The sequence below is a fragment of the Rattus norvegicus genome, chromosome 10 (genome assembly GCF_036323735.1).
Source record: "Rattus norvegicus strain BN/NHsdMcwi chromosome 10, GRCr8, whole genome shotgun sequence".
Taxonomy (NCBI): domain Eukaryota; kingdom Metazoa; phylum Chordata; class Mammalia; order Rodentia; family Muridae; genus Rattus; species Rattus norvegicus.
This window is the reverse complement of record NC_086028.1, coordinates 102984990-103010398: the sequence shown is the minus strand read 5'-3', so window position 1 is coordinate 103010398 and position 25409 is coordinate 102984990. Positions and strand designations below refer to the sequence as shown.

The window sequence follows — 25409 nt, the reverse complement described above, 5'->3', positions numbered from 1 at the left end:
CAAAAGGCACCTGCACCCACTTGCACATACCCATACAAAGACGCATGCATATACACATAATTTTAAATAAAAAAAATAATAAAAATTGTAAGTGCTGTAACTGCTTGGGGCTAATGTGGGGCTGGTCAAACTCTAAGCCCACACTTCTTCTGATGCAGAAACTTTCACTTCCAAGGTGCACATGGCAGTCACTTGCATCATGAGCGCGCGCACACACACACACATACACGCACGCACACGCACACACACGCACGCACACGCACACACACGCACACACACGCACACGCACACACACACACACATCCATAAGTAAATAAAACTTAGCTAGGTACGGTGGCACACACCTTTAATCCCAGCACTCGGAAGGCAAAGAGGGTGGATCTCTGTGAGTTTGAGGCTAGCCTGGTCTACAGATTGAGTTCCAGTGTAGCCAGGTCTACATAGTTAAACTGTCTTTAAAAATAATAAGATACGAATGTAAAAATTAAAAGAAATTGGGTGATGTGTGCACACCTCTGAGACCAGCAGTCTCTGGAGGCAGGAGGATGAGAGTAGAACTATCCTCCACTACATAATGAGCTTGGTGACTGAAAGGCTGGGGTTAGAACTGTGTGCCTGGCAAGCACGAGGCACTGGGTTCAAATCCCACCACGGCCAAGAATCTTAACCCTTTGCTGCTGGACACAAAGTCATGTGGCGTTCTAAGCAGAAACAACAGAAAGTTACATCCACTTCCTCTGCATTCTCAAGATGCCTGTGAAATAGAGATTTTTTTTTCCTTTTATTTTTCTCTTGGCCATGTTAAGGATCCAACCCAAGGCCTCAAATGCTACTCCAGTGCTCCACCACTGAGCCAACACCCCTGTCCACCACACACAGACTTTTTGACAAACTCTGCACACACAAAATTCCAAACATCGTCAGCCCAATCATCATGGTGTACCCTCCTGAGATCAGGGGGGAGGGGGGTAGCTTCCTTTTTAGGCTTCTTGGGATCCTTAGGATACACAATCTAGCAGCGAGCGAAATAGACCTTCGGAATATATGGCAGAAAAGTGAACGGGAGAAGGTAGGAGCCAGGGAGCGAGTTAGCATCGGTGCAGGTCTAGCAGTAGGCGGGAGCCAGGCACATTGACGGGGCCTCTGGACCAGGAGACCTGAAAATTCTAGTATTTCCTCTAGTCTGCATGCAAGGCACAGCTTCCTTAAATAAGGGTGGGGCTCAGTTTTCACGAACTCCTGGGTGCCGGCTCCCACCCCACTCCTTGTCCTAAGGAGGAGCCACACGCACAAGTCAGCAGGCCCAGGGCAGAGCAAAGCAGGATCCCAGGCCCCTGAAAGCGAGCAAAGCCTGACAGTGGGTCCGGCACTGCCTCTCTGCTTCCACAAGAGCGGCTGAGAGCTATCAGAAGGGGGTGGAAGCCCGGGGCCACTTCAGGATCCAGGCAATGCCAGGCAAGTGCAAGGTTTTTCTACCAGGAGCTGGTGGGTGGAATTCGGGCATGGGCAAGGTATGACGTCATGGCTGCCTCTGCGAGACAGATGGAGAGCGGGGAACCCCCACATGAGGACTTCCCTAGAGAGTTGTTGGTCTTGGGAGAAAGTGAGGTAGTCAGGAGGGGTGGGGTTAAAGGGCACAAGAGCCTCTGACACCCCCGACTCCTCCTGAGCCTGCTGGTTGTTAGTTTCAGGGGGTTCTGTTTGTCTTTTTTTATTTTTTATTTGTATTTATTCCATGTATATAAGTACACTGTTGCTGTCTTCAGACACACCTGAAGGAGACATCGAATCCCATTATGGATGGTTGTGAGCCACCATGTGGTTGCTGGGAATTGAACTCAGGACCTCTAGAAGAGCAGTCAGTGCTCCTAACTGCTGAGCCATCTCTCCAGCCCCCTCTGTTTGTCTTTTTAAGATTTTTAATTTTTAATTTTTAAATTTTCATTTATGGGTCATGTTTGGGTGGAGGCCAGAGACACTGGCAGTACAGGTGGTTGTAACCGGTTACCTGATGTGGGTGCTGGGAACCGGACTCAAGCCCTCTGCCAGAGCAGAACATGTTCTTTTTTTTTTTTTTTGGTTCTTTTTTTCGGAGCTGGGGACCGAACCCAGGGCCTTGCACTTCCTAGGTAAGCGCTCTACCACTGAGCTAAATCCCCAGCCCCTAGAACATGTTCTTAACTGCTAAGCCATCACTCTAGCCCGGAGAGGGAGGGGGTGAGGGACTGAGGGACAGGGAGACAGAGAGACAGAGAGACAGAGAGAGAGCCTGCAAAGTCCAGAAGAGAGCATCAGATCCCCTGGAGCTGGGGCTTTGAAATTAGGTCTTCTGCAAAAGCAACAATTTCTTTTTCTTTCTTCTTTTGGAGACAGGGTCTCACTATGTAGCCTTGGCTACCTTGGAACTCACCCTGTAGACCAGACTGGTCTTGAACTCAGAGATCCACCAACCCTCTGCCTCCCGAGTGCTGGGATTAAAGGCGTGGCCACAAGTGTATAACAAGCACTCTCACCACTGAGCTATCTCTCCAAAGCTCCTGCCTCTACTGGTTTTATTGCTCAGATGGGCTCACACGTGTCTCAGGCTGGACAGAACTCCAGTTCTTGCTTCTACCGCCCAAGCACTCTGAGGCTCACTTTTACTCTCTCCTCTGCCCAGTGTTTGCAGAGAGTTGGAAGGAAGCCAGGTCTCGGATCCCACTGCTCCTGGTCTGTTGACCACAGGAGGGCAAGGGATTCCCTGTATTGGGGGGCGGGACCTACCCTGTCCGCTACGAGGCCTGGAGGAAGCGGTGTGTGTGGAGCCCTAGATTTACCTTCCTTTACAACTCCCAGACTTGAGGCTCTGGGGACAGGGCCAGCGTGTGCCACGGTGGCACTCTCCCTGGCCACCAGAAAAATCCAGAGTCTGGTCAGAGGCTGCCCACATCCAGGGTGTCCGCTGGGAACATCAGTGTGCTGCTTCCGGGATGAACGTGCCCTCTGTCCAGCCACACAAAGAAAGCATGGCTCTCTCCCCTGGGCCACCCTCAACAGCCATCCCATCATTCAGACTCTGGATCCCAGCAGCTGTCCAGGGCTTAGAGGCTGAGGATGCAGGCATGGTTCCTCCTAGGGCAACTGCTCAGTGTAGGTGGGGGTGGGAGGGTCACACAGTGCCATGTGCTAGACCGGGCTCCATCCAGAGCACCGCTGGGTGGTCAGAGCCTCAGCCACAGAATCGGAGGGGTGGAACAGGACACACCCCCTCCCAGGCAGGCGTGCCCCAGCTGTCTTTCTCTCTATTTAAGGTATTCCACAGCTGCTGGGCCATGATCTGTGGAGAGGCCTGGCTCTCCCTCAGCACTGTGCCCTGGTTTCTGTAGACAGCTGGGCGGCAGACAGCTGGGTAGGCAGCCAGGGAGGGACTTTGCATGGAGCCCAGAGCCAGGGTCTGTCTGCCTTCATCTTGAAGGAGATCCCACTGCTCTGACCACTGTGCCCACTGCCCTCCAGTTTTCTTCCTCGCCCTAGGTGGGAAAAGTCTGGGAGAGTTCAGATTGAGCGGGTCCATCCTTAGGAGGAAAGACGTCCAGTCCTAGAACAGGGCGGCCACTGTGGCAAGGAGAAGAGAGGGCCATGCGGGTGCGGTGGCCTGGAGGAATGTTCTTCCTGTAGACGTGGCCAGATCCCTCCAGAAGAAACACAGGAGGCTCCTCAGGCCCCCATGAGCAACTTCTCTGCCGGCCTCATGGAGCACAAACAGGCTTTCATGGTAAGCCTTAACCCACCCTGAGGAAAGCCACAGCCCACGGACAGTCAGGAGATTCCCACAGCCTGTGAGCGTCCTGCAAATACAAAGACTGTCTATGGAGCCCTCTGCAGAGCCTGGGTTAATTCCCTGCCAGTTCTCATAGCGATCACCCACTTCCCAACTGGACACCTCAACTTGTGAGATATGCTAAGTCCTCCCCAGGCTGGACCTGGTACATTCTTCCTCATTCGGAGTCCAGACTTTCCTATCCAGGAGTTCCCCTCTTCTGTGACACCACTGGGTGGCCTCAGGGAACCTATGCTCTGATTAAATCTGTCCATGCCACAAGGGACTTGTAGCCCCAGCATCTGCATGGGGCCTCTGCCCTATCTGTCCCTAGGTCTGATGTAGACACAATACCCAGGGACCCACGGGAAGTGGTCAACCACCTGTCCCAGGCAAGCAACCCAGGGACCACCCTGCACTGATGGACAGCTTCAGAAACTGGGCAGACTGAGGAGTGGAGGTGTTCACTCAGAACAGTGGGGCTCACGGGTGTGGTCTGGACACACCCAGGAACTCAGCAGGCCTCACGAGCAGCACCAGAGAAGGCAAGGTACCAGAGCAAGAGGGAGTGGCAAGCAAGTGCAGCACCCTCCTTATAAGGTAGTCTGGGGAGCCACCAAGTGTGGCTGTGTGCCAGAAGGGAGGCTGGGGGAGCTGGGCCAGCAGCCTGCCCTCGAGGTATCCCGGCATCACCAAGGCCTCCATGACAACGGGAACCCAACATATACTGGCAGAGCTTAGATCTCAGAGGCTGGGGAACCTAGGCTGTCTTTCCCTTTCAGACATCCAGGTTCCCTACTCCTCCCCGATGCCCCCCTAGTGCACTCTGAGGATGGCTCTCTCCCTCTGCAGTGGCCCCAGCCCTGCATGGACAATCAAGTATGTGGAGCAGGGAACAAAGACCTCTGGGAAGACACTACAAGAAGTATATCTTGGTCCCTTGGGGGATGCTTCGGGGGTCCCTGCATGTGCTCGCAGTTGCCGCCAAAACATCCTCAGGTCACCGCCTGTCAGGCGCCACCATTAATTTTTATTGTCCAAGTCACTTACTGGTTACCTTGGGGCACTCTATAAAAGTACACAGCAGCCTGAGCTGTGCCCTCCCCTTAGCCCTCCCTCAACCAGGACCCTCAGCCTCCAGTCGGGTGCTGACAGAATTCTGAAGAGTGTCTGGCAGAACGTGGAAGGAGATGAGAGCTTATGGTTAGAATTTAGCTTCTTCCCCCTTAAGGTCCACGTTTCCTGAATTTTGAAGGACAGAAAACTACTTTTTGTCCTAGGGAAACCTGCTTCCCCAGGCTGGGAAAAAGAGACCAGCAGTGGGAAAATGGTTCATACGCAAATAATTTATAAACGTAGGAGAAGGCAAAGATGGCCTGGAGTTACAGGAAGGGAGGGTGTTTCTACCCATGGGGAAGGACGGGTAGGGATTTGAGGAGAGTGTAGGAGTTCAACAAACCAAAAGCAGGGGTCAGGTCAGAGTTGAGGGCTTGCAAGGAAGGTGTGGAAACCCAGAAAAGAGCTGAGGGGAGAGCTAGAGAGCAGGAAGGACCCTGCTTCAGGGTGTCTGGTCAGGAACAGCTCAGCAGGGGCACCAGAGACCCCATGGATGGGTAGCTAGAGGACGGAGAATGGACTGTAGCCTCCAAGGAGAGGTTGTGGGTGTGGAAAAGATGAGACAGGTCCCCAGAGACACACCATCAATTTTCCAATAGGCTCCCTGGGGAAGGTTCTGTTGCCTTGTCTCTCCCTGCCCTGCCCTGCCCTGCCCTCCACTCTCCTGGGAACCCTAGGCTACCATGAAGGACCTTCCTGGCGTTCAGCTACTGCTATGTACAGCTGTGCAAGCGCAAGGACCTGACTTACTCCCGGCACCACAGTGTCATAAGCACTTAACGTATTAGCATTGGAGAGGAGACAGGAAGATGCTGGGAGGTTGCTGGACAGCCAGCCATTCAGGCAAACCCAGATCCCAGGGAGAGACCCCACCCCCAGACAGTGCAGGCAGGAGAGAAGGCACAGAAGCTAAGAGCAAGCACTTGTTCAGTCTCGGCACCCATGTGTGGTTCACAACCATCCTCAACTCTAAATCCGGGGGGAGCCGATGCCCTCTTCTGACCTCTGCGGGCATCAGGCATGCACATGGTCCACAGACATACATGAAGGCACATCGATCACACAAAAAATAGAACAAATATATCTAAAATCGGGGGGAAGTAGTGAACTGGGAGGAACACTGAATATTTCTCTAGACAGCCCAAGTACAATTCCCAGCAGCCACATGGCAGCCTGCAACTGTCTGTAATGAAGTCCCAGGGGTCCATGGCACCAGGAATGCACATGGCACACATGTATGTATGCATGCAAAATGCACGCACATGAATGAACTAAATCTCCAAAGAAGAAGAAAGCAAGGAGGACGTCTCCTGAGAATGACGCCAACGTTGACCTCTGGCCTCCAGATACACACACACACACACACACACACGTACACACACACTTCATACACACGCACACACGCACACACATCATACACACACATCATACACACAACACACACACTATGCACACCACACATACCACATACCACAGACACACATACATATACCCACACATATACACCACACACACCATATACAACACACACCACAGACACCACATACACACACACACACAATATAGATACACACACCATACATACAAATACCACACACATACACATACATGCCCCCATATACCCCACACACCCCTCCACACACCACAGGCACATACACACACACATATACACACCATAGACACACACACACCACAGACATACACACACCAGACACACACATGCACATACACATGCACACACACAGACACATGCACACAAATACATATACACAAACACACATGCACACACCAAGCACACACACATACTATACATGTGCACACACATACACACAGACATACACACAGACACATACAGATACACAGAGACATACATGCACGCATATACATACACACATACACACAGCAGACAAACACATACTATACATGTGTACATATACACACACATACACACATCCATATATACACACATATATACACACACATGCACACACACGTACACGTACACACACACACACACACACACACACACACACGACCTTTCTTTACCCTGACCTATTGAATTCCTGTCCTCCCCAACAGGTTTCCACAGAGCTCTTTCACTGCCACCCACTATCCTCCCACAAGCTAGCGAGGGCGGAGGCTGTGGACTGGTCCCCATGGCCCAGCGTGTGCAGCGTCTGAGCTGCATCCTCACTGGAGGACAAGCAGCATCCTTCAACAGACATTCCCCATGGGGCCCCTGAACCAGGACCACCTTCTGTGCATCCAGCACCAGCTGCCATCAACAGCTGGGCGGCCGGTGCAGCTGCCTATCTCTCCAACCACATCCTGTCTGACTCAGCAGTGAACATCTCCTCTCAGGAGGGAGGTGTAGCTGCTGCCTTTGGAGGTCCCAGATCAATCAACCCCAGATCCTGTGGAGGGAGCACAGGCCACTGGGCCCTCAACAATGCACGAGGCCTTTGGACACTCAGTCTGGGCAACCCTCAACACGGTCAAGTTTAGGACTCAGGGAGAGAGGCACAGACATGCCCCCAGGCCTGGAAGGGCCCTTCAAAGTTTTTTGAGTCCCTGGGTATTTACTGTGGTAAGTACCTGACACCTGACGCTCTAAGAAGGCTGAGCTCAAGGTCCCCACCCTCACCCCGGCCTGGTCCCAAGTCCACCAACCATGAGAGAATGAAAGAGCTACATGCATCCCCGTGACGCAAGCAATGTTTACAAGAGCCGTATGCTGGGGACCAGCCAGATACACATCAGCAGACAAATTGATTCTACCTGAACCAGGGACAGCTCGGGGGTACAGCACTTGCCTGACAAGCACAAGCCGTTACAGGGGGAGAAAGTGTTCTGCTCCACACATCCTATGACTCGGTTAAAGGAATCGAGTTCTGACATAGGTTTCAATATGGATGAACACTGAAGCCGCTGTGAAAGCCTCAATTAAGTAAGCCGGAGACAACGGAGTAGCGCAGCCTCACACAGAAAGAAGCATGGTGCTGTCAGGACCAGAGGAAGGAGGCGCGGGGAGCTGCTTCACGGAGAGCAGAGTTTCTGTGTGGGGTGTGGGCTGTTCTGGGAATTCCTGGAGGTGGTACTTGTGGCACATCCTGGCTGTGCTTAGCAGCACTGAGCTGCATCCGTGAACACGACCGCAGCAGCCAACGTGTCTTGTGTGTGTCTCGCTACAATTAATGACAGTAATTAAAGGACTGAGAGCGATCATCCCCTTCTGCTTCCGAACTGCGGACATGCCTCAGTCAACCGCTTCCTCCTCCATGATGGCTATGCCTCCTGGAGCCAAGAGCCAACACAAACCATTCCCCTCCTTAAGCGGGTCTTGGGAGGTTTTGCTTCAGCAGTGAGAAGTTCCTCATGTAGGGAGGATGGCCAGACTTGAGAGAGAGCAAGACGGGAAGACTCCAGTGCAAACCTCGGGAGAACTCACATTCCTCCTCCCCATCCTCAACTCTGGGCCTCCACCTGGCACTCAGGCTGCGGTTCCTCGAGGGTGAGATCTGGATCCCAGAAGGCCCACCCAGAGACCTAGCAATTACCAGAATGTGGCTTGTTCCAAGCGCCACGGGAACACACATGGCTCTGGCACCAACTACTACTCTCCGGATGCTCAGGTCTCACAGTTCCAGGATCACATGACAGAGGTCAGGCAGTGGTCACCAAAGGAGTATGGTACCCCACAGGTGTTTCTCAACTGCAGGATCTTGCTGTGGCCCTGAGCCTTGGGACACAACTCTGCACATCTGGGTCTTTTCCCATCTCCATGGAAGTGTGTGTGACACACACACACACACACACACACACACACACACACACACACACGGGTTCTTCTAGGAACCTCACAGCAAGGTCCCATCCCAAGTATGCAGCCCGGAGACCTAGTGCTGGGCTACTCACCTTCCTGGTTCCGATATGGGACCTCAGTCACAGGGGGCCTGGGCTCCAGCCTGCTCTGCAGCTGAGACATCGGGGCCTCGGAGTTCTCCAGGGTCTGGGGTGGGAGCGGGCAGTTGGGTGCCTCCGCTGGCTTGGGCACCTGGATCTCTACCCTCTTGGGGGCTGCATCGGTGACAGGCATGGCAGAGCCCTCGGGAGCCTTGGAGGCAGGGGTCTCTACCCTGCGGAGCCCTGACTCTTGAGGCTTGACAATGGTGATTTCCGTCCTCCGGGGGACAGGCTCTGGTGTCTTATGGCCCAGGACTTCGGCCCTCTTAAGCCCGAACCGTGAGGGCCCGGGGGTTGAGGCTGTGCTCTCCACCTGCTTGGAGGAGATATCAATGGAGAGCTCGGTGCGGCGAGACATGGGCTCAGGCGCCTTGGCCCCTGCCAGGTCCACCCTCCGCAGGGAAGGCTTGGGGGAGCGCTGGCTCAGGGTGTCTACAAGGCGAGCAGCAGGCTCTGAGTTCTTCACCCCCAGGTCCTGGAATTTCTGGCTGGAGCTGGCCACCGTGGCTCGGAGCAGAGGGGTCTGGACCCTCCGGGGTGGTGTGGAGTTCGGCGGCTCAATCTCCTCGACTTCAAACGATCTCTTTAAGGCTGGAAGACAAGAGAGGACAGCAACTGTGGTGTGCACACTGGCAGAGGGGCCCTGGCATTACGTGGCATTCTCTATGTTCAAGAGGGGCAAAGGTACCAGACTAAGGGAAGTGGAGAATCCCAGCTACTTGAGAGGAAAGATCTCAAGTTCAAGGCAGGTTTGGGCTACAGACCAAGTTCAAGGCCAGCTCAAATAACTCTGTGAGAACCTTTCCCTGAAAGAGCAAGGGATAGAGAGACCTCAGCGGTAGAGTACTTGCCTCCTAGGCACAAAGATCAATACCCAACACAGCCAAAACGAGACACCAGCTAGGATGCCATGGGGCTCATGAGGAAGCCGTCTCCCTTTTCCGCCAGCATGTGGTAGGTATGAGAGACAAGTCCATCCTAGGACCTCCCACAGAGTACCTGACTCTCTCCAGAGGCTGGCCTGAGAGGATGGCAGCCCCTCCCCTGATCTGCTGTGGTCAAGGTGCAAACCATAGCCACGCCCTCTAGAGACTGAGGACTGTGGAGTTTCTTTCCTGTGGCTTTCCTCTCCTTCTTCCTCTCCTCCCCTGACACACACCCAGACACCATCAGCCAAGAGAGCACAGCATGATGACATGGCGACACCCCAAGATACCTCAACAGCTGTGCTACAGAACATACTATTCCTGGGGCTGGAGAACTGGCTCAAAGGTTAAGAGCTCTCCTCACTGCTCTTGCAGAGGACCTGGGCTCGATTCCCAGCACCCACCTGGTTGCTCACAACCACCCATAACTCCAGTTTCAGGGGATCTGATGCCCTCTTCCGACCTCTGCAAGCTCCCACACGGGTACGGTGTACACGGATTCATTAAGGCACCCACACATTCAGATTTTTTTTTTTCAGAGCTGAGGACCAAACCCAGGGCCTTGTGCTTGCTAGGCAAGCGCTCTACCACTGAGCTAAATCCCCAACCCACACATTCAGATTTTTTTTTTTTTTTTGGTTCTTTTTTTCGGAGCTGGGGACCGAACCCAGGGCCTTGCGCTTCCTAGGTAAGCGCTCTACCACTGAGCTAAATCCCCAGCCCCCACATTCAGATTTTTAAAAGAGGATTATTCTCTGCCCGGCCAGCGAGACAGTTTAGTGTGTAAAACAGTGACCCCCACGTGTTGTCCGACCCACATGCACACGTAACTTAATAGATGTTTTTTTTTTTTTGGGTTCTTTTTTTCGGAGCTGGGGACCGAACCCAGGGCCTTGCACTTCCTAGGTAAGTGCTCTACCACTGAGCTAAATCCCCAGCCCCAATAGATGTAATTTTAAAAAGCATACTATTCCCCTGGCCCAGCAGTAAGCAACCATAGATAGCATCAGTCTGATACCAAGGCTGTCGCCCTCAACGGTCTGCTCCCTAGGTTCAGCACACGCACGTCCATCTTGACCTGTCAATCCATTACTCTGGATTGTGCAGGACACTGACCACCCTGCTCCTACCCTGAGCCCCAATGTTTGCACTCGGCCACATTGACTGCTCCCAGGGGAGCAGAAGGGTGGTGGCTAAGAGGTCTCCAGCCCCTTGTCTCTGCAGCCTCCAGTGAAATGAACGTCAACTGTTTAGGTTAGGCAGGCGGAGAGCCAGAAGGGCCCACGTGGCAGGAACAGCTACCAGCTCCGGCTCCAGACACTGCAGGGTTCCCCCAGCCCCAGAACCCAGGGTTCAGGGGACCCCAGGATGTCCTCCTTCTTCCTGCCCACAGAAGAAAGGACCAAGAACTGGCCTAACCTCTGTCGACAGCTCCAGGGCCATGGGTACTGCCCCCCACCCAGTCTTCTCCAAAGGCAACCCCCCCACCCACACATACATCCTCAGGTCTACAATACCAGATTTCCTTGAGAAGGCTAGAGGCTGAGATGGGAGCCACTCACCCAAGAACTCAAGTCAGTGAAATGTTTCCAGAACTCAGATTTTAAAGGCCAGGTGTGGGTGCACAACACCCTTGTGTTCCAGGACTGGGGAAGGGGAGTTCAGTGAGACCCCAGAACCTGCTGTCTAAGTCACCTAGCCTCTTAGGAGTTCCAGGCCAGCAAGACACCCACACTCAAAAACAACTGAGGTCAGCTCTGAATGTGCATCTCACACACGTACACACAGGTTTTGTCAGAGTGTCTTTCCTGGAAAACATAACTATGTCTCCTAAGGAATTAATATAGGACTCCCTTGGGAACTGGTGAGTTTCTTGGGCGAATTTACAAAGCACGGTACAGAGCTACCGCAGGAGCGTGGGGTGACCCCAAAGCCGCCACACTAGGAAGATTTCGCCCAGAATAAATGATGGTGCCTCCATAGTCTCATAGGTAGAACCCCCCTTAGTAAAATGTCCCCAGCCCATATATAACACTAGGCCCCTCCAGACACCCCCAAGAGCAACTAGGGCAGAAATGCTTACAAATAGCTGGGGGGAGTGGCTAGAATCTCAGGTGAGGCACCGAAGCCCCGCCCCCTCCACCTTGCTCTAGCTCCCTCCTACAGCCCACAGGCCCACTCCTAACCGGCCTTGCAAGCAGGCCCCTGCTGCTCCGATAAAGGCAAGAGAACAGCTGCAGAGGGGAGAGGCAGAGGAAGTCCAGGCTACTGGTGCCTGGCTCCCCAGGCTGGAGTACTTCTGGGGGGGAACCCCTTTCCTTGTGGAGGACAAAGAAAGGAACAAGGCCCTGAGCCAATCATAAACTGCAATCACCCCACCCCCACCCCTGGCCCATCCCCACCCCACCCCATCCCACTCCCACATCCTCAGCAATGGCAGTGGTGCCTTGGTCTTGGCCTGTGTCCTGCCAACAGCCCACATTTCCGTGCTAATTCTGAACACTGGCACAAATCAAAATGAGCTTAACAAATTGTATCCACAGGCCTCAGTCACCCCTGGTCAAGGCCCTAGGTCCTTGGCTATCGATACAATGTGAGCGATACAATGTGAGCGAGCACACAGAGGGAGAGCCTGCCTAGGCTCAGAACCTTCCTCAGATAAGCGCCTGTCCTCCTCCTCAGAAGAAGAACAATCAGGTCCTGAGCCAGGCTCTCTCCAGCCTTCCGGGATCCCACGCTGCCCACACACTTCTTCCCCACACCATGGGCCACAGGCTTCAGGGAGTGTGTTCAAAACCAGGCATGGTGTGCTCACAGCACCGCCCTAAGAACCTCACTAACGTGGCCGTGGGCTTCTAACTGTGGGCATGGACCTAGAGGATGGTCCTTGGGTGCAGAGAGCATCGCCTTCATCCCTACCCAGCACAAGAAGCCCTACTTTCTTCAAAGGTTATGCAGTGATTCTGAAAAGCGGCCCCCACAAAAAGACCTTCTCAAGGTCTCAGAGCTTGCCACGTTCTTCCGAATTTTGTGGGAGACAGGTCTCACATGTCGGTAATCAAGATAAATATAGTCCTGATTTGGGGCTGACACTAGTGCCTTGAAGAGAAAGGCATAAGATTGTCCGAGAGCTAAAAGCCAGAGGCCATCTGAGTGTCTCTGGCCACAGCTGCTGGGCCAGGTGAAAGTATCCTCCCTCTGTGGAGGTTGGAGAGCGTGCAGCTTTACTGGCAACTTGAATTTAAACTCCAGAACTAAGAGAGAATGGATGTGTCTGTCCTGTCACCAATACTGCAGTACAGCAGCCTAGGACAGACCCAGGAGAGGCAGGAGATCCAGGAGAGGCAGGAGACCCAGGAGACGGATGGTGTGAGGTCATCAGGCCCTTGCTCTGTGGAGTCTGGTAGGATGATACAATGTATCACACTGTAGCTCAGTCTAGGGCCTCTGTCTGAGACTGACTTCATATCAAATCCCAGTGACTAGCTAGGTAGAGGAGTAACCTGTCACAAATCCAAACTAGTGCAGCCAGAGGGGCCCCCAGTGAGCACCCCAAACTATGCGCTATTGTATACCGTAGGTCTCCACACTTCCACGCTGCCCCTGGGAACTAAAACAGTGCCAGTAGCCCTACGGCAGGAGGCCCCCCTGGCCCCCCTTTTACCCAAATGCTGTGGAGGACTGACTCACCCCTACCCAAGCCAGGCTCAGGTCTCACCCACTTCTCTGAGCATCCTCCACCTCCACCCTCCTAAATGCGAGTGGGGGTAGCGATGGTGAGGGGTGGGGGTGATTGCAGTTTATAATCTTGCACTCCTGGCCCATTTCTGGGATTGGCATTCCAAGGAAATTATCAGATTTATGGAGGAGGGCATGTACATCCAGACGAATGTGGCAAACTCTGAAAACAGGATTTACAGGCCAGAGTCTCACAGGGTCATCGGAACCACAACTCGGAAGATGAGAAATTCTGAGAGTATTTAGTAGACATAGCAGGATACAAGCCGCACACCCAGGGTCCTCGCTCGCCGTCACAGGCGCAGGTGCAGTCTGCTGGCACGCAGGCGCTGGCACGCAGACGCTTGCACCACTCTGGCACGACTCTTTAGATGGATGGCAGTGGCTGTTCTAAACCAACTCCTCCTGACCCAGGTCTATGCACCTAAGGCCGGGGAAAGTTCTTGCTTTGTAAGCGTGAGGTCTTAGAAGCCCCAGAAACCATGTAAAAGCTGGGTGTGGTGGCCTGCATCTCTAACTCCAGTGTTGGTGTACAGAAGCAGGAGGATGGAGCCTTTGGCCAGCCAGTCTTGCTGAAATGAAAAATTTCAGGCTCCGTGACTCTGTCTCAAAAAGAGAAATAAGATGGGGAAGCAATTCAGAGGAACTCAGGCCCCCCACATGTGACGTCACGTGTGACCACGGACACAGACAGGGTTTCAAAGATGCGGATGCGGCTTGCAAGGAAAGCTCTGGGAGTTCTGGAGGACTCTGCACACCGTCCCAAGCGTCCCAAGCTGAGAACACACACCTCCCAGCTCACCCCTTTCCCACAAAGCACAAGTCCCTCCCCCTGTCCCTCAAGCACCTTGCCTTGGCTGCTACACACAAAGAGGCCAACAGCCTCCTTCCAGCTGTAAACCCTCCTTCCCCAGAACCCGTGGGGGGCCTAAGCCAGAGCAGCCTGGGTCTGGGCCTGTTTAAGGAGGAATGTAACGAGCACAAGGGACCATTGTTAAGGTCCCTGCTCTGACCGCAGGCTGCTGCGGGAACCTCTGAACCTCTCCTGGCTCCTGAAACCGGATCGAAGACTTCCGGGTGCACGGATTCTATCGGGCCTGCTCTGGGAAGGGAGGCCAGGGAAAGACGCAAAGCCCTGCCCCAGCCTGAGCCCACTATCCTGTAAGGAAAAGGGTAGTCGGAGGCCAAAACAGCGCCGTGTGCAGCGCCCACGGGAGGGAACAGCATAGAACCACAGCGCATGCTCTAGAGGCCAAAACAGCGCCGTGCGCAGCCCCCACGAAAGGGAACAGCATAGAACCAAAGCGCAGGCTCTAAGATACACAGGTCAGACTTTTCCCCTACACTAACCGTATGCTAGCCACGCGGAAGGCAGAGTCCACCACCCGGGTCATAGGACAGACGGTGCCCCAGAGGAAAGCGGTCCACCCGCTGGTAACAACGCACCTGTATCGAGAGGAGCTGGGGGGGGGGGGTGGACCAGAAGGCTCCCCTAGCCCCAACCATAACCGTCCTGGCCTGCTCTCAGGCGCCTTTGAGAACTGGGCCTTGGGCCCGCGTCCTTACTCTGGGAAAGAGTGGGCGTGGTTAGCGGGCAAGGCCTTGGCCTTGGCAGAGCTGGGGCTGGCTAGGAGGCCTTACCCTCCTACTCAGCCCGAACTGGAGGCAGCAGCTCCCACCCTGCAGAGGCCGAAAGTGCAGAGCCAGCCCCCCCTTCCCCCCTCCCCCGCCTTCCTAGCTGACCTTGTGGCATGAGGCCAGTCTGTGAGCCTCATTCGAGGTTGACAGCTGAAGACTCAAACCAAACAGTGCTGGGGCCACAGTGAGCCTCAATATTCTGGAACTCCAAACCTCACCTAGCTGTGCGTGTGAAGATGCAATGGAGGTGACCCAACACTATCATTATCTAATCAACCTTCTGTTGAGTGTCTCCACAGGTGGCCCACTTCTAACCCCCTGAGGCCACCTTGCTGCTCAGGCACCCTGCAGGACTTTACCTCTTCTTAGGTAGCCTGCCTCTGCCTCTGCCTGGGACCTGAAGGAGGCCACATCCTAATCCTCCCCAAACTGGAATATCAACACCCGGCTCTCTTAGCATTCCAAGGCAGGACTTCTCTGGGGACCAGTTTTGCAGTCCTCGGGGCTCCTCAGAACACGCCGGACTCTGTTGCCTTTCTTGGCCTCGTCCCCTCTGTCCTATCCCAACACCGAGACCCTAGTGACCATCTCCCCTTGGGTCCCCACCTCAGGAGATACTTCTGGAGGTCTGAGATGCTGAGGGGGTAGAGGGGGTTAGGAAGGAGGTGGGGAGCGGGCTTAGGACAAGAGGAGGATGCAGATGGGAGACACAGGGAGGGATGTAACTTCAGGAAGCAGAACAGACCCAAAGGAAGAACTTAAAATTAGTCCCAGTGAGTGAGTAGAGCCTGTACCGGAAGTCCGTGAACAGCCACCCCTACCAACAACCGCATGGTTATTTAACAACAAAGCCAGGCCAAGTCCAGATGAAGACAGGAATTTCTTCCTTCCTGGACAGTGCCAGTGGGAGACCTCAAACCCACCAGGAGTCTGGGAAGGAAAGTGAGAAAGCAGGAGCTGACACCTCAGGAGAGCCTCCCCTCCCCCTCCCGCTGTACCTCCCTCAGGTCCAGGCCCTGCTAGGCCCAGTAGACAGACCCTAGAAAAAAAAAGCATGGTCGTCCAGGGCTCCAGCATGGCAGCCAAGGGCTCTGCCTACCCTGGGCTTCTCTGTACATGTGGCTCACAGATGGAGCCTGGGGACCGTGACACTGAGGTCATTGCCCGTAGAGTTCTGTCCCATGATCCTCTCTGCCTGCCTTTGGAAACTCAGCGTGAACTCACGGGAGATCTAACTGGCATCTCTGGGCGAGGGAAAAGCTGGATGCTCTATCCGCCCACCCCTGGGAAGGGGTACAACCAGTTTCCCTGGGAAGAGATTCTGCCAGGGGATTTGGGGTTCCAAGAACAAAGCCAGAGAAGGCCAGAGAAGCAAAGGGTCAACTCTGCTATCTCCCCCCTCTCCCTCCATCCTTCCCCCTCGTCCTCTCCTCTCTTGATTCATTGAGACAGAGGCTCACACCGTATAGAGCCCAAGCTGACTTCAAACTCTCCAGCATGTGTACCACCAAGCCCAATTCCATACGGTACTTCCTGGTGACTTTAGAGACTTCTTCCTCTGCCAAGGTCACTCTGGGCCCTCAAGTTCCCCTCTCACATGTCCTAAGGCAGGCTGGGTACACTCTGAAATGATCCTGTGAATGAGGTCAGAATCATCCTATCCCTGCCGCTGGATCTCGGAAATAAGTCAAAGAGAAACAAAGAACAAACGCTCGGAGGAGCTGGGCACAGGGTCTCAGCCCAGCACACAGGGTGCCCACATCACACCTCCCAGAAGCAAAACTTGGAAAGACTGGTCGCCCAAACAGGACGCAGAATACAGGGAGCCCACGGGCAGCTGTGGTGGTCAAGACCTGGTGCTCAGGATCCCAGACAATGGGGTTTTTTACTGACTTGCTGGACAAGTGCTCTACCACTGGCTTCTTCCTAGGTGCCCTGCCCGAAATTTCACTGTGTTGGTTTCTCCTTGGAAAAACCTGTCAACAGCGAGATGAGGTGGCACCGAGGTCCAGCCAGCAACAGGCTCACCCATCTGGAACCCACCCAGACCCTGTCACAGTGGCTCACTCAAATCCACCTCCCTGCTTTGGGTGGGCCAGGCTCCATGAAGAGGCAGTGCCCACCCAGAGTACACATTTACAAACTGCCTCCCCGACCTAGAACTATTTAGGAAGGATTTCTCCAATTACGATTAAAGTGAAGCTCTGAAGGATTGCCCTGGATTAGAGGGGGCCCTGAACCGTGACAAGTCTCATGGCCGATGGAGAGAGATAAGCTGATAAAACACACGTATACAGACAGCCACGTGAAGGCAGAGACCAGGGAGTCAGGGATGCGCCCGAAAGCCTAAGATTGCTGGCATCTACCAAAGGCACAAGAGGTGCAGGACAGATGAGGCACAGGACAGATGGGCTCTCCTTCCCTCTGGGCCTGGAGAAGGTAGTCACACCACGGACACCTTGAGTTGGAACGGCTGACCTGCACTTCTTTGAGAGTATACGTACTATATGAGGGTGGGAAGCCCCACCAAATCTGATAGAGCAGCCCCAGAAATGAAGGTCCCCTTCGATCCCAGGAAAGGGAACAGGAGGCGTGGGTACAGCTCCATGGTGGAACCTGTGAGCCCTGCACAGCAAGATCTCTGCCACAGAGAAGGGGAGGGAAAGAAAAGAAGGGGGTAAGGAGGGGTATTGAGCCTGTCACAGCTCCTGTTGGGCTTCTTGGCTTTCTATCTACTCTGAAGCCACACACCCCCCCAGTGCTGCCTTGGAAATCCAGAGAAGGGACACTGCCACGGATGGGCCTCCTGCTTCTCTGTCTCAGTCCACCATGCTTCCTATCCAGTTTTATTCAGCGCTGTACACAGGAACCTTTCTGTTGACTGGCTCATGCGAGGTGGAGGTGAGGGTGAGGTCCCCTCTTTGTCAAACCATCCTCATGTACAGTCTGGAAGCCCCAGCTCACACACTGTGGACAGACTCATGGCCCGGCTCCCCTTTAGAATTCAGAGTTCCAGGTGGGGCAGTAAATTATAGGATCACTGCCTGCAGCAGATCTCCATCTCCATATCTCTCTCTCTCTCTCTCTCTCTCTCTCTCTCTCTCTCTCTCTTTCTCTCTCTCTCGCACACACACACATACACACACCACATACACACAAATATACACACCACACACACATACACACACCACATACACACCACACACCACACACACAGACACACACACACCACATACACATCACACACAGAAGGACTTCAGGTAACCTCATGCAGAGTCAGGAAGCCTCCTCACAATGCCACCAACCAGACAGGCATACAAGAAGCCTCTGCCCAGAGCTGATGGGGGACCTGAGCCTTCCCCTTCCCCTGTGGGCCTCTGACTTTCTTCTTCGAAAGCCTAAGGCCCCTGGAGGAGGCTGTCCTAGTGAAGGCCCTCTTTGTGTAAGTTTTAGATTCCTGCCTCCAACCTTCCACCTTGGCCCCCTCCTGCTTGGAGCCCCAGGGTCATTCCAGGCTCGCCATAAACGGGGGGGGGGGGGGGGGGGGGGGGGCTGCAGGATGCGGACTCCCTTTCTTCTTTGCTAAATTACAGCTATGGGACGTGGACACACCTGGAGTCATCAGCTGCTGAAGAAAAAGGCCTAAATTGAGAGGATGTGGGGCAGATATGAGGCAGAACTTCCTGGTTTGGGGTGGGGCCACAGGGGAGAGGAGGCAGCTCTTCCTAACGCTGAGCAGAAGTGGGCATAGAAAGAAGCGTTTTGGTTTTGTTTTTTGTTTATCAGACAGAGTCTTATATTGCTGCCCTCCAAGTCACCACGCAGCCAAGGCTGGCTTTGAATCCATGCCTTCTGCCTCTACCCCCCAAGTGCTGGATTGTGGGCTGTGCCACCGTACACATCCGGAAGTGGACGTACAATGGGCACAGACTCGGACAGGTCCCTGGGGGTGGGTCTGAATGCTCCTGGCCTTGGGGAGGGGAGGAGATCATGTGACCCTTGAGTCCCCATTAGGTCAAAGGTTCCCAATTAAATGGCAGCTGATGAAGGCGGAAGGGAGGTTGCAGACTTCAAAAAAGAAATGAAAGGAAGGAAGCCTAGCCTGCAGCTCTTGTCACTCAGAGTGTGACAGTCAGAAGCTCCAGGGAGGACCTAGTTTGTGCAGACGGACACCAAACCAGGATCCCATCTGGGGACAAAAATCCAAGAGTCCGGCTCAAGGCCAACACCACACTCACCTCAGTTTATCTCCTCCTATCTGCTCCCCACCAACTAACTCCACAGGAGGTCCCCGACTCCCCAAACACTGTTCTCCTGTATTCTGCACAGGTCCCATTTCCCATGATTCTCCAGATGGGGCCACTCCAAGAAGCCTCTGTGAAACAATGGTCAGGCAGCCTGCGGATACAGGCCCTTGTCTGGGATCTACCCCCATTCCCAGTGTGGTAAGCCTGGGTGCTTTCCTGGGGACCAGGAAGTCCCAGAGCTCCTGCGGGAGATGCAGGTCTATATCTTCTCTGCAGCCCAGAAAAGGGCTGCTAGGCATGGGTCAGTCCTCAGGGTCCAGTTCCCTGGTGTAGCTATTTCCTCCTTCCCTGTCTTCAGCCCAGTCATTAAATACATGTGTAGTGACCAGTTCTGACCTGCCTGGATAGAGAAATACCCTCCCTCCTCCCTCCACACACCATGGGGAAATCTCAAAGGCACTTTAAAAGTGGGAAGAAAAAAAATAATAAAGGCGAAGCGGCATTTAATACCAGGGGCCATTCCGCCCGTTGGGACCCTCCATTAATCACACGAGCCATCCTGGACAGAGTGCCGGATGGAACTGTGGTGTGGCCTGAGGCCCAGGCAGATATGAGCTATGGCCTAATTACAGGGCACAGTGACCCCAGGGGGCAGAGTTCAGGCTCCGGTCAAAGCAGCACCCCAGAGCCAGGGGAGGGGGTCAGAGGCCAGCTCTTGACAGTCAGACCCAATGTTCACCCAGCTGCCTGGAGGTGGGGACAGAGCCTCGGGGACCACTGCCCTGCCTGTGCCCAGTCTCGGCTGCCTTGCTTGGTTGGCGTCCACTGAACCTGAGGGTGGGGTGGGCTTATTTTCTCTTTAGCCTCAAAGACTCGGCAAAGGAGGGTCAGGGAACAGAGAGTAAGAAAATGGGTTCGCTGTGTAGAAGAGCTGGACGCTGAGAAGACTCTAGAAGTCGCCATGAGGCAGTCAGGGTGGAAGGTAGGCAGGGTCTAGTGTGGGGATGGGGGGGGGGCTCCTCCTTCTGAGACTCCCTGGGGTTCCCCTTTGTCAGCAAAGCAGTTGCTACTCCAAGAGGCTCTCTTGCTACATCTTGCAACCTTGTGCGAGCTGCCCATGGTCTCTAGAGTCTCCAGGATATCAGAGTGGGGCTGGAGTTCAGGGAGGAGAGGAGGAACTAGGACCAGAGGAGCCTGCAGGGAGGCAGACAAAGGGTTTGGAAGGAAGGGGGCACGTAGATTCGTCATCCTTCCACAAGGCAGGTGCAGGCAGTGGCTAAAGTCTGTCACCCAGTGTCCAGCTCTCGGCTCCGCCTCCAACTCATCCCCTACCCTGTCCGCCCACTTCGAGGCTTGAACTGCGCCAGAGTCAGAGATACAGGAAACAGGGAAATAGGGGACAGAACCTTGGTCCTTTTGCTCCTCCCACAGCGCAGTCCATTAAACAGCCAAGCATCAGGAACTGTGCCATGCTTATCAGACATGGAAGCCAGCAGTCACTCAGGGCACACAACCAGGGACATCCGGTTTCTCGATGCCCAGTGCTCAGCCTGAGCCTAGAACTGCCACCACCGGCTGCCACATTCGGCTATGCTGCGTGCAGGCTCAATATATCCCCAGAGGAGAGATCGGGATCCTAGGTACCCACGAAGGCCTTTGCCAGTGCCTTTAGGGATCTCAAGGTGCTATCATCCTGGGTTTAGAGCAGACAGACAGTAAAGAAGAATAAGGGCTGATGAGAGGGCTCAGTGGGTAAAGGGGCTTGCTGACAAGCCTGAGGATCTGAGTTTGATTCCCCAGGACCTACACGGTAGAGAGAGAACCAGCTTCACAGGTTTTCCTCTGATATGACACAGACAAGTACACACACACACATGCATATACATATATACAGGAAAGGAACAGAGGGAGGGAGGGAGGGAGGGAGGGAGGGAGACCGAAGCAAAGACAGAGGACATGCTTACACAGCAAGGGTAACCAGGCCTTCTAGGGCCACAAGGACCTGAAGAGGACAGGTTCCTGTGACAGGCTCCCCCTCTGAGTGGCCCACAGATCCTTGAAGCCGCAATTCTGGCCAGTGCTGTCTCAGGCTCAGCAGACCCAAGCGCCTGCACTCCCTGCTTCCGAGCTTCTCCTAGGCCCCCTGGGACCGATCTGTCCTGTTCTACGTCTTGCACATCTGTTCTGATCATCTGTTCACCCTCAACACCCACTCAGTCCCAGCTCCGAGGCTCCCAACTGCCTTCCCTTGTGGCTGTTCTCTGAGTGTCTGGGTATTCCGTCCTTCGACACCCACCCCCGAAGGTTTCAGGAGAATGTCCCTCAGTTGAGACAAGGCCTCTCCTCTTCCCACAGGCGGGCACTATGCCCCTAAAACCGGTGGGAGAAGGGCTCACCTTCCTTGGCTCCCTAACAGGATCCCCCCTCTTCTGTGCAGGCAGCAAAGTTCTTCCCACCTGACCCACTCTCCGATGCCCCTCACAGGGCCCTAAGCACAGCAGCAGAGGTCCCGCAGTTGTTTACAGGAGTAACAGAACACTGGATTGCTGTTTACAGCAAACACAAACCTTAGGTGCCAGAGAGCAATCTGGCTGATCCAGGACCTCCACCACAGCCCAGAGCCCAGCAATTTAGCCCCTGACCTCTGACCTGTCTTCAGGCACCGGGCAGCTGGGGACCCGGGGATGTGAGGCAGGAAGGAGCCTCCTCCTCCCAAGACACTGCCTTGGAGTCTCTGCCTCAGCAGGGCCCAGGCCCACCAGCCTGAAGCCCCCCTGAAGGGGGTGTTGGGGAGGTGTGGAGGCAGGAAGGAAGACGGGGGAAGGGTGTACTGTCTGTGTACTACGATGTGATCACAGGACTGCTGGGCCATTCTTTACTCAGCTAAAAATACTGAAGTTTCAGCCTCGTCTTCCTCTGTCCTCAAGAAGCTCTGTGAAGTCTCTCTCTCTCTCTCTCTCTCTCTCTCTCTCTCTCTCTCTGTGTCTGTGTCTGTGTGTGTATGCATGCACGTGCATGTGTGTCCGACCAGCCATCCGTCTGTCTGTCCGTCGATCTGTGTGTCTCTGTATTTGTGTGTCTGTGTGTGATGTGTCTGTATGTCTGTGTCTTTCTGTCTGCCTGTCTGTGTGTCTCTGTACGTGTGTATGGCCTGTGTATGTGTGTGTGGTGTGTGTCTGTGTATGGTATGTGTGTATCTGTGTCTGTCTGTGTGTCTCTGTGTGTGTGGTGTGTGGTATTGTATGCATGTGTGTGTGCCGTTTCTGTCTCTCTCTCTGTGTGTGTGCTGTGTGTTTGCGTGTCTATCTGTCTGTGTGTCTTTGTATGTGTAAGGTGTATGTGTGGGGTGTGTATGTGTGGTCTGTGGTGTGTATGTGTGTGTGTGTGAGAGAGAGAGAGAGACAGACAGACAGACAGACAGACAGACAGACAGAGACAGAGAGATAAAAAAATAATAAAGAAATAACCAAAACCATCTGCATCCCACCCTGGTCCAGGCACGTGGCCCCTTCCTGAGAAGGGCCCCTTCTATTTCCTTCCAGCCGTGCACAAAGACCTATAACCGGCTCAGGCGACTTCTTGCTCCTAAACTAATCTGGTCCAGCGACTCTGGAGTCCAACACAGACTGAGCAGGGATGGACACGGAGGGCCAACCCTGTACACCCTCCCAGCTCAAAATGAAAGACTTTAACTCTGACCACATTCCTTGTGGTACAAACTGGGCCTGCAGAGGTGGCTCCCAGCAGCCCTCACTGCTGGACAAAGGTGAAACACTACACACTGCATTTAACCCATGAACCGTCAGGATCAGGCCTGGCTCTGGCACCATGGCTATCCTGGACTCCCTCCCCAGACCTCTGTGCCCTCGACCTCCAAATGGAAAGAGAAGTTTGAGTAAAGTTATTTTTTCTTTTTGAAAATTAATTTTAAAAATAACAGCTACGGTCTTTTTTTTTTCCCTGACTACAAATACCATTTAAGCATGAGGCAAAAAATGTGCAAAAAAAAAAAAAAAAAAAAAGAAAGAAAAAAAAAAAAGAAAGAAAGATCTATAGTCCCGCAAGACAGACACCCTCTGCTGGAATCCTGACAAACATCCTTCCATGTGCTGTGACGGCACACAGACACAGATGTCACTTCTGCTTCTCCACGTAGCAGGGTGGCCAAGGCTGCCCGCAACCCTGAGTCCTGCTTCTTGAACTCTCTAAGTTCTAATTTTCTGGTTCTAGATAGGCCATTTGGCAGCTCTGAGGGTTCATCAGAATAACCTCCAGAACATAAAACAAAGACCAATCCCCAGTCAGAGACAGGACCTGGACACCCCAAGGGCCTTCTGAGGGGCAGCATTTGGGGACCCCTGCTTCTGTGGGTCCACAAGCCTCAGTTTCATCACGTACCCCCTGTAACCCTATAAAATGCCAACCCAGTGGGCCACACTATTCTGAAAATAGCCCTCCCTGAAAGTACCCCAGAGCTACATACAGCTCAGCACCTCGTCCTATACCCCCCATCCCTCCCCCGACCCCTCCCGCCCCCACTTCCCAGCAGTCACCCAAGGACAATGTCCAGCTTCAACCGCCACTGTTCCCAACAACTCCCCAGGCAATCGCAAACTGAAGGACACCCAGGACTAAGCTACCTACGGGGCACTGCCAGGGACGAAGGGAGCATGTGAGTCACAAGGTCTCCAAAACTGCCCAAGGCCCACAGTCAGAGCCTGAATGGGGAAAAAGAAATTGGCTTCATGTCCCTGCTGCAGGAAACTTCTCACAGCGTAACCACACACACCCATCCTCCAAGCCACTGCCAGCTTCCTCCAGCTGACAGTCACCCTCCAGGAAGCAAGAGCCTGGCTCTCTGCACTGTTGCCTGCAGGGAGAGGCCCAGTGTCCCTGAATCTCTCAAGTCAGTGTTGACAGGGTACTTCCCACACTCCCTCAGTCCTCAGACTCTGTGTGTATGTGTGTGTGTGTGTGTGTGTGTGTGTGTGTGTGTGTGTGTGTGTGTGTCTGTCTGTCTGTCTGTCTGTCTGTCTGTCCCCCACATAGGTGATAAGTTCATAGAAACAAGAAGAGAGGCTCGAAATGCTTTCTGAACTAAAGGAAGAATAAAAAACAAAAATCCACACAGCCCTTATTTCATTTCCAGATCTTCGTTTTGTTTTGTTTTGTTTTGTTTTCTGTCTTGTCATAAGGAACACCAGAGAGGGGACAATGTGGTCCCTCAAGGCCTAATGTGGAGCTAGGAAAACATGTCCGCTTCCACAGCAGATGGGAAACTGAGGCACAGAGAGGAGGATGACTTGTCCAGCACTGTGGAGTGGGCCCTGTCCTCGTGTCCACTGAGGCTTCTGTAAAAAGTCTCCAATCGCCCCTGCTGCACAACCTGACAGGGGAGACCAGAGCTCCTGATTCACAGACGCAAAACTGGACTGAAGCAGAGGCTGCCACATCAGACCCTAGGCTGGGTTACCCCTACTCACTGCTGCCACACAGACCTCAGTCTCATTCCTCTGCCACAATCTCATTGCCATCATACCCAAGAACCAGGAAGATGAGAAAGGCAAGCCAGACACCATGACAGTGGTGCCTGGCAGACACTAAGGCACTAAGGAACAAGTAAGTCCCAGCAGCACAGGGTGACAGCTAGTTAAATGGCTGGGACAGCCTGGGCCTGCCAGGCAGCACTTGCCTCTGCCCACAGCCCAGCAGCAGGGTTCACCATGCTACCCCAGACAGAAAGCTAAGCTGGATAGGAAGGCGGGCCTATGAGCCGCAGGGAAACAGCTGGCAGGGCCGGGACGTGGCTCAGAGACAAAGAACGCACAAGAGCACAAGAGGGGAAGACAGACAGACAGATAGAAGGACAGACAGACCCACATGCATGTGCACATGCCGCCACCCAACCAGCCCCACTCCTGACAGCTGGCTCCAGCACAGCTGTTTGCAGGAGCTTGGCTTCCTCATTTAAATAGCACCAGA

At 53.9% G+C, this 25409-nt stretch overlaps 1 protein-coding gene across 6 annotated transcripts in view; it reads right to left on the bottom strand.

Annotated features, from left to right (window-relative positions):
- The window catches only part of Septin9 (septin 9), a 169233-nt gene that overhangs the window by 67391 nt on the left and 76433 nt on the right, over window positions 1–25409 (bottom strand). For 4 of the 6 annotated variants that reach the window (XM_039086950.2, XM_039086949.2, NM_176856.3 and 1 more), the window contains 1 exon segment: window positions 8831–9469. In XM_039086950.2, the coding sequence (XP_038942878.1) occupies window positions 8831–9469 (639 nt within the window). 6 annotated transcript variants of the gene reach the window in all.